General features: G+C 40.7%; 1 protein-coding gene across 6 annotated transcripts in view; it reads left to right on the forward strand.

Moving 5' to 3' along the window:
- The window catches only part of GLI3 (GLI family zinc finger 3), a 275490-nt gene that overhangs the window by 194016 nt on the left and 67662 nt on the right, over window positions 1-13812 (forward strand). For all 6 annotated transcript variants that reach the window (XM_054559276.2, XM_054559275.2, XM_009242840.4 and 3 more), the window contains one exon: window positions 2719-2920. In XM_054559276.2, coding sequence (XP_054415251.1) covers window positions 2719-2920 — 202 coding nt within the window. The remainder of the gene's footprint in view (window positions 1-2718; window positions 2921-13812) is intronic.

Consider the following 13812-nt stretch of genomic DNA (forward strand, 5'->3'; position numbering starts at 1 on the left):
TAGGATAAACTAGTCTGTTATGGTCCCAATTCTACCTCTCAGAGTTGGAGTGACCTTAAAAGATGAGAACAAATACTCCCTATAAGGAACATTCTAGAGATGAGGGCCCCTGAAGACCACTATTTATATTGGTGGAAATAGACTTAAATAAGAGCCAGTCTTGGAGGGAAAAACACAGAGAGGAAAGGTTCCAGCCAGGCTGTGAGCAAGCCAAAGGGTTTCATGGAAAGGGTGAAAAGGTCTTGAGAGGCCCCTCACCCTCTTTGGAGGATGTGAGAGGGATCTAAGGCTCCTGGGGTTTGAGAGCATCAAATGGGCTTCTTCCTTTTGCATCACAATTAGTGATCTAAAATATTAGAGATTTTCTAGGGATATATCCACATCTTGTCTAGCATGTGCTGTCACTTCTAACTTTGCCAGTGATCACTGAGTACCATTGAGAAGGGCAATTATTGTCCAGGATTATATGGAAGTTGATAACAAATCTGGTTTGTCCTTGGAGTTACTTGGACGTGACATGTATTTCCTCATTGGAAAACTTCCATGATGAAATTAGCCTCTCATGGTGAGTAAATGTGAAGGAGTTGTGCTTAATAAGGCAGATGCCATTATAAAAGTAAGATGCTGATTTAAATGCCTTAATAATATGCACAGGCTGGGCGCAGTGGCTCACCTCTGTAATCCCAGCACTTTGGGAGGCCGAGACGGGCGAATCACGAGGTCAAGCAATCGAGACCATCCTGGCCAACATGGTGAAACCCCAGTCTCTGCTAAAAATAAAAAAATTATCCGGGTGTGGTGGTGTGTGCCTGTAGTCCCAGCTACTCGGGAGGCTAAGGCAGAAGAATTGCTTGAACTCGGGAGACAGAGTTTCAGTGAGCCGAGATCGTGCCACTGCACTCCAGCCTGGCAACAGAGTGAGACTACATCTCAAAAAAAAAAAGTACATCATTGGGATTGCTATTTTGTACTAACATGCTCTAAATCAGGCTGGTAATGAAACTATTCTAAATGAAGGAACTCGTTTTAGTTGTGCCTGAAAGAAAAATTTGAGTAGGTACCACATTTATCATTAAAGTTGGTTTTTAAGTTTTATACGTGGATGACACTAACTTACTAAATTTCAGTTTGTGGATTTTTTTTCATTATTTCTATAGTATTGACAATAAAGTCATTCATATTCATCTATCCCATTTAATTAAATTATCTCTAAGCATGTTGGATTGTTATCTTGTATCAAGAACCATCTCTATTGAATAAAATATTCCCAAAGAATTTTCTGGAGACCAAGAGCCTGGACATTTTTTTTTTAATAAAGGAAGATTACCTTCTACTTCAGTTTTTCTGGGTACCGCAAAATTGCCATGTTCCTATAAACTGGTATACTCCTTCTATGAGGTGTTAGAAACTCTTCATTTTACTTAAAACTAATCATGTTTTGTTTGCCTCCTACCTGGTGAGATTATGTTCTCATTCTTTCATTAAACTTTAGTTTGATGACTCTGTAATGTAAATGTGACCTTCAAAAAGGCAGAATGGACCTGTGGGCCACATTCATCTCTGTGTCTTGAAGCTCACATCTCTAATATCTACCAAATTTGAATGCAAATTGGCATTTAATTTTGAACTCTTCAGGAAGAAACCATTGTATTAAGTTGGCATGCATTTAAGTTTGAGATACTCACCTCCAGATTTGGACTCCAGATTAAGACTCCATCAGTGGAATCTTCTTGAAGGTTAAAAATTCTAATAAATTTATTACCCTTTATTGGATCTGACTGGAGAAGCAAGGTCCAGAGAAGAATTAAAATGCCCTATAGGCTCATTGTACCTCGTTATCATGCTCGCAAGGATTTCTCCTCCGCCTTGGAAAATCTGTAAACAAGCAACATCCCCAGCTTTTAAATGTTTCTTGGGATTTATCCTCTTATATGGGGAATGTAAGGCAGAGGTCCTCAACCTCGGAGATATTTGGGCCAGATAATTCTTCATTGTGGGGAGGGTGACCCTGAACATTATAGGATGTTCTGCAGCATCCTTAGACTCTGCCCTCTAGATTCCAGTAGCATCTGCTGAGTCCTGAAAACCAGAATGTCTTCAGATGTTGTCAGGTGTCCCTTGGGGGGCAAAATTACTCTCAATTGAGAAGCACTGATTCAGGGTAATTATGTAGAAGTTACCTTTAGTAATGCTTTAAGTATACCATAGAGCAGGTAACTCTAGAAATCACTGGGCACTGAGGGTATAACTGAGCTGAATTTTTAATCTTAGGATACTTTAATTCATTTTCTTCCTTTGGCTCATGACTTAAAATGGTGTGTGTTGGGGTGGGGAGTGTGGTATGTTGCCATTGTGGGAACCACTGTCTTTGTCGCTTGTGGTGAATTAATGATGGGAATATCTAAGCAGCCGTCAGATTCATAAATCACTAGAAATGAAAGGGATAACACATAAAAGTCTCTCCCTTTTGTTTAGCAATTTATCATTTTCCCTGCACATTAATAAACAGAGCTCCCCTGAGGTAAGCCCCTGGAAGATAAATATTTCTCCCTAATTTCCTCAATTGTAGCTAGTAGATCACATGGGGGAGGAGAGGTGCTTGTCACCGCAAGTTGCCAGCTTCTTATCCTTCACTTCTTCCACGTAGGCAAGTAGCAATAAATAGCCGGTATAGACTCCAACTGCAGGTAATTAGGTTCTTTTTTGTTTATATAACAGGCACCAGATTCCCTAGCCCCAGGCTGTCAGCCAGGCCGAGCCGAAAACGTACACTGTCCATATCACCACTGTCCGATCATAGTTTTGACCTTCAGACCATGATAAGGACGTCTCCCAACTCCTTGGTCACGATTCTCAATAATTCCCGTAGCAGCTCTTCAGCAAGTGGCTCCTATGGTCACTTATCTGCAAGTGCAATCAGGTATGTATTTTCCTGAATCCATTATGTGTTTTTTAAATGTAATGTCAGCACTTGTTTGCACCTGTAGTGATGCATTTTCAGTACCAACTGCCTATGAGGAAGAATAAAACCGCATGATGCTGTGCCAATACCAAGAGGCAGGTCAAATATCACAATGAATTGTAAAACCAGTTATTTTGTGCTTGCAGACATTAGTCAATAGCCCCTATATAGAAATAGCAGTTATTGAGTTATGATGAAATCCACTTCGTAGAGACAGTAAGTATGGCAAATCTTTTTATCTAGTCTTTTCCTTGTAATAATTGTTCTCTAGAGGAAAACTGACTTCATACCTGGTTGTATGACACATGTACAGAACATGAACAGAAACAAAAAGACCAGTCATGGCAGAAGTCTTATCCTACAACTCTGAAGAGAAAGGAGTCCATTGGGAGGGAGAGAGAAACAGCGGGACTTTTTGTCTGATGGAAAATAAGTGCAGATGACATTGGAAACATAGTTATCAGAGGAAACCTGGCAGAAGAATATTCTTTGTTTTTCCATTAAGTATTTTTAGCTTAATCTGAAAGATCCCTATTTTGACCATACACCTTTGTTAACCATGGATGATTCCTTGCTTGACAGAAAGTGTTTTGACACTTCCTTCCATGAAGCACCTCATGTCTGTTTTTGTACGTGAAGGTACAAGCACAGACTTTTGTAAACATGATTAACATAAAATATTTCTTACTGCTAATGATCAACTTGGACTGATGTCACTAAGTAGGGAATAAAAGTAAGCCAACATATGAATTTTAGGTGAATTACCTGATCATTTATTGTTTGAACTAAGCCAGCTCACAAATGGTTGAGACATAGAATTAGATAGTACTCTAATTAATTAATTTAACAATCCTGGTTATAAAGTTTAGCTCTCATTTCCCCTAAATTTTTTGCCAATAATTTAAGAATTCATTTACTAGCAATCTTTTTGAATTGTAGTTTTGTTAATTGTGAATAATTCCTTGCTTGAAAAGTACATACTAACGGATGTTTTCACTAGCCTTGGTTTTAATAAGTGAGGTTTTGTTTGTTTCTATGAATGAGCGGTAGCGTTAGTTGTTCATTGATAAGTCTTCCATGGTAGATATACAATTAGGGAAACTTCGTCAGTTCAGAAAAAAAAGTGTCTGCAGTAGCAAAATACCCACATTTAGTAAAAATAATGAATACTGTTGTCTTTCCCTAATGTTCTCCATTACAGTTTTAATTCTTGTTCAATTATTAGCAATGTTCTTCAGTAGGCAAGTTAATATTTAAATGTGGTAGATCCTAATTTTAATATGATGTCATTTTCTGCTGCTTTTCTTTGTTCTTTTCATATGGTCACTGAAGCGTGGAAACGTGGAGAGCTGCAAGCAACTGTGATAGCAGTCAGTGCACAGGGAGGGGTCCTGGGGCACTTTCCAGATTAACCACTGTAGTCACAAATATAGGCTTTAGAGTTGGATATGTCTATGGTCAGATTCCAGCTTTGCCACCAACCAGCTATGCAAACCTAACTTACCTCTCAGCTCTTTGAAGTTTAGTCTTCACATCTGTAAACTACAGATAAGACACCCTCTATACAGGAAGAAGGCACATTTTACTAACGCTGGTGTGGATCTGCAATGGCAGGATGAGATTCCTACCTAGGGTGAAGTTTCAGGGGGAGCTGAGCTGGGATGGTTCATCCAGGAGAGGAGCCATCCTGTGATGGCTGTCTGTGCTACACTGCTCTCCATCCCAGTCTGGCCCCGAGGAAGCATGCCAGTCTCAGAACCCTGGCCTGGTTGTTCCTGCACTCCTGGCAAATATTCCTGGGTCATAGACTGACGTGGACTGGAGGTGACTTTACTGCAATTATTACATGGCATGACTAAAGTCATAGCATCCAAGTAGCAGAAATGTGGCACACAGTGGTAGTCACAAAGATAACACACAAAATCACTTCATGAACATTCACTTCTCTTGTTTCTCTTTACTTTTTCTTTCCTCTTGCTCTCTGCCCAGGTCTCTTGACCTTTTACAGCATCTAAAGGACATAGATTAGAATATGGTATAGAAATGGTCATGATGCTATCTTTATTTATTCCTACCCCAGCCTCCTTAGTCCTTACGGTCTCCTGGTCTCCTCATCTTCACCCAGGTAAGCTAGTGTCAGTACTTAACAGACTGTCAATCTGCTGACTTGAAATCATCATTGCCCATTTCGTCTCCAAGGAGCTATACCACACCTCTTTATATCATTAGAGATGGAAGAAGAGATTCACTTAAAGACCAGTCAGGTCCTTGGAGGCTGTGACAGTTGGGTGCCTGGGCCCATTGTGTCCTCATTTTCTTTCTTGCCTTTGAGACTTTCAATTGCATCTTTTCTCTCTCAGTGCCATCTCTCCCTCTTTAGTACACATTTGCTGTATTTTAGGACTATATGTCTATTCTCACACAGAGCAGGTAATGCAGATAACCCAAGATGAGATCAGCTTCCCATATAATGATGATAATAATTGTTATCATTGGCACCACTTGCCAGTTCTTTAGCTGGAGGAGTGCTAGTGCCTTGCTTACTCCTGCTGTAAGTTTCATTTTCTGAGATCTAAAAACTGACTTCAGGAATAATCAGTTAGCGGTAGCACCAGAGGATCTGAGAAAGGAAAGAAGGAAGGAGACATCTAGAAAAGGTAACTAACTTTCTCAACAGCGAAAGATACAGGAGAGAAAGTCGACTTCAGGTGTGTTTAGCCTCTGCGACATGCTGACTAACAGGGCAGGCACAAGGCTCAGGCTCTCTCACCGTTCTCACGTCACAGCTATTTGGCAAAGCAAGTGGTGTTATTCTTTTTTTTTTTTTTTTTTCTGAGACAGAGTTTCACCCTTTTGCCCAGGCTGGAGTGAAGTGGCACGATCTTGGCTCACTATAACCTCTCCCCACCAGGTTCGAGCGATTCTTCTGCCTCAGCCTCCCGAGTAGCTGGGATTATAGTGGCCCACCACTGTGCCCAGCTAATTTTTGTATTTTTAGTAGAGACGGGGTTTCACTATGTTGGCCAGCCTGGTCTCGAACTCCTGAACTCAGGCAATCTACCCGCCTTGGCCTCCCAAAGTGTTAAGATTACAGGTGTGAGCCACCACACCTGGCCTTATTCTTGTTTTACACATAAGCCCAGTGGGTCTTTGCAAGATGAATTTAGCAAAGTTCCGTGCCTAGTGGGCATCAGCACTAGCACTCCAGTTTCCTGCTTGTTAATTTACTCTAAACACACTTGACTTTCACACTTACGTGTTTTCTAATACCTTATTTGCTGTTGGTATTGGCAGTGCATCAGTAATGATGTTTACGTTTCTAAACATGTCATTAAATGTTTAAAGATACTCATTCAGTTTCTAAGAAATGCCATAGCTGTCTCCTTCACATCTATGCCCTAGTGCAAATGCGGTTAAAGATGCCTGTAATAGCATTTACCACTATTTGACTTTTCCATATTTTCTTTCTCCTTTAGTAGTCTGCTATCCATTTCTCTCCAATAGAACACAAGCACAAAAAGCCAATCACTGTGTACCTCTTGTTCCCACCCCGTGACACCTGCATTCTCTCATATTGATGCCATTCAGTAAATATTTCTTGAGTAAATAAATTAAGGAGCTCTCTCATGAGTAATTAGAATTCTCATCATCCGCTTATTAAAGTAAGTTTCTACATGGTGGATGAATAATTCTGGTTTTCTGGAAATTGCAATCTGTATGAGTGTTATATTATTACATGGCCGGAGATTGATAGATACAGAGACAGAGGGGTGAATAGAAAATAAAGGGTTAAAAAAGCAAATGTCTATTTTAAGTTTGTGTGTGGTTCTTTTGTTTATATATTTACTTAATAATCTAGACTACTGTAAAAATACCATATAAAACTAATATTTATTCACAAAAGCCCATTGGCATATTATAACAGTACTTGATTATGTCAGATTTTTTAAAATGCATTGTCTAGACGTACCTGACAAGTCTTTTAAAATCTCATAATTAAAATAGCTTTCAAAAATAACTCCATGCACATTGAAAAGTATGTTATAAAATATTGCATGTTTCAAGAAGTTGTGCCTTCTCCCTCACCTGGAAGACTCCCCATCTAAGACTCGATAATTTATATTTATCAAATACAGCCAGTAACCCCCACTCTACATAGTTAAGGCTAACGTTGTAAATAGCCAGTGAATCACAGTAGGTTAAAATAGTTTACCTTTGCTTAAACCTTCTCCCTAGGAAATTGAGCGACCACTGGAAGAGAAGATGTTTAAACTGACACCCTTCTTCTGTAGTCTTCCGGCAAATGTAAATGGGATGAAGAAATGAGTACTCCAATCATTTCTAACCCACTGGGTATCACTTTCTCACTTTCTATTTAATGGCTACAATGAAAGTGGTTTTATATTCTTAGTGGTTTTAATTCTGGTGTGACCAGGAAAGAGATCTCAGTGAAAATGACATTCCCATTTTGCACATCACCCCTCTTGAGTGCCAAGATCTCCAGCTTCACAAAACAGTGCAATGTTTTTCTGTCGCCAACACTGATGAGCTCAGCCTGATGATGAGAGGGCAAGTTGTGCTTTCTGTTTCGTGGATCATCAGCCCTCTCTGACACTAGGACCCTGGAGAAAGGGGGCATCTGGCAGGTCCGCTGATGCTGCCTGAGGCAGGGTGGAAGTCAGCTCGGCCTCCATAGCTCCTTGGCTCTGTGCTTAGTAAACACCTTGCTTATGTCAGAGAAATAACACACGCATGAATTGAGAAACATATTGAGGAACAGATAAATACAGTGCCAAATTACTGACGTCTTTAAAATTCTCATTCCGTCTTCTAAAAATTTGGAGATGACATTCCCTTCCCCGATTTTCAGTAAAGTAGTTAATACTGCCTTAAAAAGATAGCTCTCATTTACTTCCTTAAAAGTAATTAATATTACCTGATGTGGTAGTTAGTTTTATATAGTATTTCATTTAATCAGTTATTAATTCCCCAAATATTTAGCTGAGCTTAACTCTGAGCTAGTCGCTGTATTGGGGGAATGGGGGCTACACAAATGCCTGAGAGAGACACGACCCCCACCTTCATGGAACTTAACAGAAGGGAAAAGCCTTTAAGCATATTAATAAACAAATGAATGAGCAAAGGAGCTAGTAAGGGAACAAATGAATGAACAAAGGAGGAAAGAAGCTGGTAAGGGTTCTGGTCAGTGCTATAAAGGAAATGACCCAGATGTTAAGAAAGAATAGCACCATGGGCCTAATTCAGGGGATTGGCCATTGACTTATAGGATGATGACAAGATACCCTGGAAAGCTTTCTACAAGTTTCTAAGAAGAAGGCCAAGCAGGTGAAGGCCCTGAGGTGGGAGGAGTAAGGCGTTGGGGGAACTGTCAGCAGATGACAGTTAAACATGGGGCAGGTTAGCCAAAGCACAAGGTTGGCGACACAGGCAGGGGCCGGGTTATACCACAGCATCTTGGGCCACAGATCTAAGGACAGTAGGAAGGGCCTAAGATTTGGGGCCTTAGATCTGGAAGACCAGAAATCTAAGGGCCTTTCCTGGAGGCTCCCCACAAGGCTGTTTAATTTTACAGATAAGGAAACTGATGTTAAGAGAGGTTAGCAGACTGAATCAAAGGCACTCAGTTACTCACATGGCAGAACCACAAATTCAACCTGGTGGGTCGAACTTTGAGTGTTCACCAGACGCACTTCTTTCCTCTTAGAAATCCTCAAATGAGAGGCATGGTGAAAAGCATTGGCGGGAAATGCTATTTATAATAGAAATAATAATACCTGATGATATTTTGAAGAAACGGATTATGCATATATTAACATATGATTTTTCTAACCACATCTAACATACCTGACGAGCCAGATCTCATGTGAGAGTGTGTTATTGCCATTCACGTTCATTGAGGTCATACCTATTTGGCTGCTTAATGGCAAGTAGCTTTTTAGCTTTTTAGATCAGTTTCATAATGTAAAACCTAATGTATTTTTCTCCAAATCATTATTCAGAGAGCATATGCCTAAATGTAAATGTTGAGATACTTAAGAGCATGTGGGTCTTTATTTGTGTACTCTACTTCTGAGGCTGGGCTGGGTTTCCAATAAACTTGCCCTGGAAACTTTTATAGATGGAAGTGGAAGCTTTATTTTTTTCCCTCTCAAATAGAAGCACATGTGTGCACGTGTGTGCCTACACATATACAAGTAATGATAGCTGTTGGCCCATTCTCTGCAAAACTGGAAAAAAAAAATGGTTCTTCAGATGGCAGCTGTTGTGCAACGAATTCCACAGCTGTAACCAGAGTGAGGATGACTTCTTAGTGCAACAGTCACAAAGTAGCCAGGAAGTTTGGCTTGGCTTTGAATGTGTCTCTCTCCCCTCTCTTTTCTTGAAGTCAGTTTCTCACATTCTGGTACCATGTTATCTCAGTGGTTCCTGTTGCCTGACTTTACTTCCAATCTTGATTTCATGAGCAAAAGAGTTAGGAGAGGTGGGATACTCACTGGATTCTTCTTCAGCCTGTAGAAAACTAGGTTTGTTGTAGCATGAAGTTTCTTAATTCTAGTGCCATGACCTAAAGGAATACATCCTGATACTGTCACATGAGTTTCTTTTAAGAATGTTGAAAAAATTCAAACCTGAATGAAATTTAACAACCAAAGCAATTGGAAGAAGTGTTTTATAGATGGCGAGTAGACAGAGTTGATTTTACATTTACATTTACAAGACATTTCCCAAGAATCCAGAAGTGCCACATATTTGTTACTCTTCACATTGGACTGAGAGCTGGTGCCTTTGTGATGGAGTGTGATTACCACTCACGCCAGGGCTTGACTGTGGCTTAGTTCTCTAATGCATCACCTACCTGCCCAGCTCTGTGCACACCGCGCTGGGTCATTGAGAGATTTCAGAGATGAACCTGGAAACTGAAGAGCCTTCCTTTCTACTCAGCTTCCCACATCCTCCTGTGCCCTTTCCCCATATATATCATGTGCTGGTGCAGAAACCCTGGCACTATGATTACATGGGAGTGAGATATTCCACGGCAGCTCTAGGAAAAGCTGTTATTTTAGGGAAGGGTTAAGAATGTCCTGTGGATTGAAATCATCCAACAATAAAATAGTAGCTTTTACCTTTGAGTGTGTGGTGGCTGGATGATACGGCCTCTTGACATTTTTCGCACTTTCCTCTATTGTTTTCTTTATTTTTATATAAAAACAAATTTCTTGAATATTGTAATCAGCTCTTACTTACCATTCCAATTTAAAGGGCTACAGTAAGCCATATTATACTGCTTTATTTATAGTACCATTGTTAAGGAATCCAGCATATCCCCAGCACTCAGACCCCCCTGCCATGTATAGAATTCCTGAAGCATTTAAAAAACACAGGCTTTTCTCATATACTATTTTAGTTGGGTTTTATCCATTTGATTTGAATATTAATGACTCTGAAGTGCCTATATGTATAGTAGAGTAAATAAATGTTTAATGATTGATTTTCTACAATATGAACTCTCAGTGTTTCCATTTTATATATTATTCTGGGAATAAATATAAATTGTATTAGCAGAATGGATCACAAGGGTTTCTGTACAAATGTTGACTTACATCACTTCCTTGGTGTGAAAAAAATAAATATTTATTGTGAAAACCAAACATGATTATGCATTTCCAGGTTTAATGTATTAATTATAAATTATATGTAACTTTCTGGTTACAAATAATTATTTTTTTCTTTGGCAATATAAATGGGATTTGTATAAAGTACTCAGTTAAAACTTGCTGAATTAATGAATGAAATGCAGTGTGTAGACTTTAGGACATTTATTTTGGTTGCTTAGCAGTTTTCCTTTTACCTGTGCTCTGTTTAGCCCTGTTGGGTATAGTTTTTGAGATTCCCAGAAAGGAGACTTCCATGTAAGTGAGGTGTTACTGTGCTGTTTACTGTAATGCTAAGAAACAAGAACCAGTTTGCAAAATTTGATCACACTTTTTAAGAGTATTGCAAAACTTTATATGTCTGATTTCTGATGTATATTTACATCAGAACTTTCTTAAAGATTCAGAGTTTGATAATTTTAAAGTCTTTGTAAAAAAGAAAAAATGGTTCCCAGTCAGACAACGGTTTGTTAATCACTTTTAACTGAGCTCAGAGCTGAATATGGAGATGAAACTGAATGAGAAATTACCCTTATTTAGACCCTGCATCCAGTGGAATGCCCTTTCAAACTAACAATTTAGTGACCATACATCTGCTCTGTTTAGTAAGCTGTCTAACAACCACATTTTTCTCCTTGTCTGCTGTTTAGTAAAATAAAGGGCAAATAAATTTTTAAATTAATTTATTCTGGCTTTATAATTGTTGCCCTAGAAGACTGTTTCTCAAAGTGTATTGTGAGGAACAGTGGTCTCTGGAAGCTCCTCCACATCCTGCTGCTAGCTATATCTGGGGTGGACATTTGAAATGCAAAGAGAAACAGGCCTGGGCTGTATTCCTGAGTTTGATGACCTTGATACTTCTTTCTCTTCCTCTCCATTATACTTACTCACCTCAGGAGGCCTCTGAATGTGTTAGCACATTGCTTGGGAAGATCTGGGCCATCTAACACTTTCTTTCTACTGATCTTACTGACTAAATATAGCTTAACAGTTACAAGTCACATTTTTATAAATGTTTGTTGTTATTGTCTTAAATTACCCCATCTTTCATATAGTTATTTAGAAACAAAAGCTATAAAAGTAATTTTAGAAATAATAACAGATTAATTGTTGAATGCAGAGAATTCAGAATCAGAATGTAAAATTAATCTCTTCTGGTGACTCGTTGGAAAGAGTGGGGTGAACAGAAACATGGAGGCCATGAGGATGGGAAGCACAGGTACCAAGGTTTAGACTGTAGATTGTGTCCTGCTTTAGAGAAGGTATAAGAGATTATTAACAATTTCAACTATGGGCTGGGTGCGGTGGCTCATGCCTGTAATCCCAGCACCTTGGGAGGCCAAGGCGGGCAGATCACTTGAGGTCAGGAGTTCAAGACCAGCCTGGCCAACATGGTGAAACCCCATCTCTACTGAAGATACAAAAATTAGCTGGGCGTGGTGGTGCATGCCTGTAATCCCAGCTACTCGGGAGGCTGAGGCAGGAGAATCGCTTGAACCTGGGAGGCGGAGGTTTCTGTGAGCCGAGATCGTGCCACTGCACTCCAGCCTGGGAGACAGAACGAGTCTCCATCTCAAAAAAAAAAAAAAAAACAAAAAAAACAAAAAACAAATCAACAATAGCAATACTTTCTATTTGTAGGAAATTGTGGAATGAATACATGAACTATTTAGGAAGGTTCTTATTCAGGGCCCCTAAAAATAGAATTTACCTTTTGTTTTTAATTCTGATACCTTTAATCAGCAAAGTCTGTCCTGTGCCATTGAAGTGCTACAGAAGGAAATGGATGTAGACGCTAGCTTCATTTGTGTAATACTGCTTTACAGACATGTTGTCAAATTGTAGCTTTCAGAGGAAAACATAGTTTTCTTTGAGGTGACTCTTCTGAGTGTGGTAGGCAGGATGATGGCCCCAAAGATGTCCACATCCTGATCCCCAGGACCTGTGAATAGATTACCTTCCATGCCAGAAGGACTTTCACAGGTGTGATTAAGCTAAGGATCTTGAGATGAGAAGATGATCCTCGATTGTCTGGGTGGCAGTGATGTAATCACCGGGGCCCTTGTGAGAGGAAGGCAGGAGAGGCAAGTTAGGGTCAGAGGAGGAGGAGGAGGAGGCCTGAGTGATGTGGACCCCTGAGCCGAGGAATGTGGGCAGCCTCCAGGAAATGGAACAGGCAGGGAGCCTAGACCGTCTGGAATAATGCAGCCCCGCCGGCCTATTGCAGACTTCTGACTTCCAGAACTGTAAGGTAATAAACAGTGTCTGTTGTTTTAAGCCACTCAGTTTGGGCTGTTTGTTGCAGCAGCAACAAGGAACTAATAGACACTGAGGAATAGATTCAGTCACTCGTTGACTCAGTACTGCGTGTCTGCTCTGCCAGGCACACTGCCCAGCCCAGCTGGACCTTGCCTCCTAGATGGAGAGACAGAAAGAGTTTTAGAGAGCACACATGCTTCCATGAGAATAGAATTGTCACACAGTAGAAAACAATGGGGCAAGGAGGTGCAGGGGGGCTTGTTTTGATGGGGCATGAATCTAAGAAGACCCCTCTGAAGAGGTGACATTTAAGCTGGAACATGAATGTAAAAAAGGAAGTGGCCATTCTGAGCCCTGGAAGCCAAGGGTTCCAGGCAGGGGGCACTGTGAGTGCTGAAGATGCAGAGGGGCTCATGCTGTGACAGGAGGCAAAAGGATGCAGGACTCTCCTCCTCCTCGGCCCTCCCCACCTTGATTTAAAGGAGGAGGCTGTGGTGGCTCAGGTTTTCTTATCCCCCCAGTGGGAGAAGCTCAGGAGAATATTTTCATACCTTGATCTTGCCCAAGAGAGTTGAGGGTATGCGTGGGAGGCATCCTTTCTCATGGGCATTTTGTCTGCGACTCTTGACATCCGTGTGCTGTGCCCAGTCATCGCTTGTCCTCGGCCCCAGCACTCTGATGGCAGTGTTCTGAGAGCAGAGGAGCCTTGACTCCCAAATCTGTTAAGTGATACTGTGTCAGAGCTGAGAACTTTCTACTTTTGTCATCAAATTCTAAATTGGCTTTGTCATCTGGAGTGGAGCAGCCCTCCTGCGCACAGTCCCTGGCAGGAGCGGCAGCAGAAGGCTGAGTGCCAGCCCTTCTGGGTCCAGACATGCTGTCCCATACCCTGCCCTGGCCCAGGTCTGTGCACCAGGA

This window comes from Pongo abelii, chromosome 6 (assembly GCF_028885655.2).
Source record: "Pongo abelii isolate AG06213 chromosome 6, NHGRI_mPonAbe1-v2.0_pri, whole genome shotgun sequence".
Taxonomy (NCBI): domain Eukaryota; kingdom Metazoa; phylum Chordata; class Mammalia; order Primates; family Hominidae; genus Pongo; species Pongo abelii.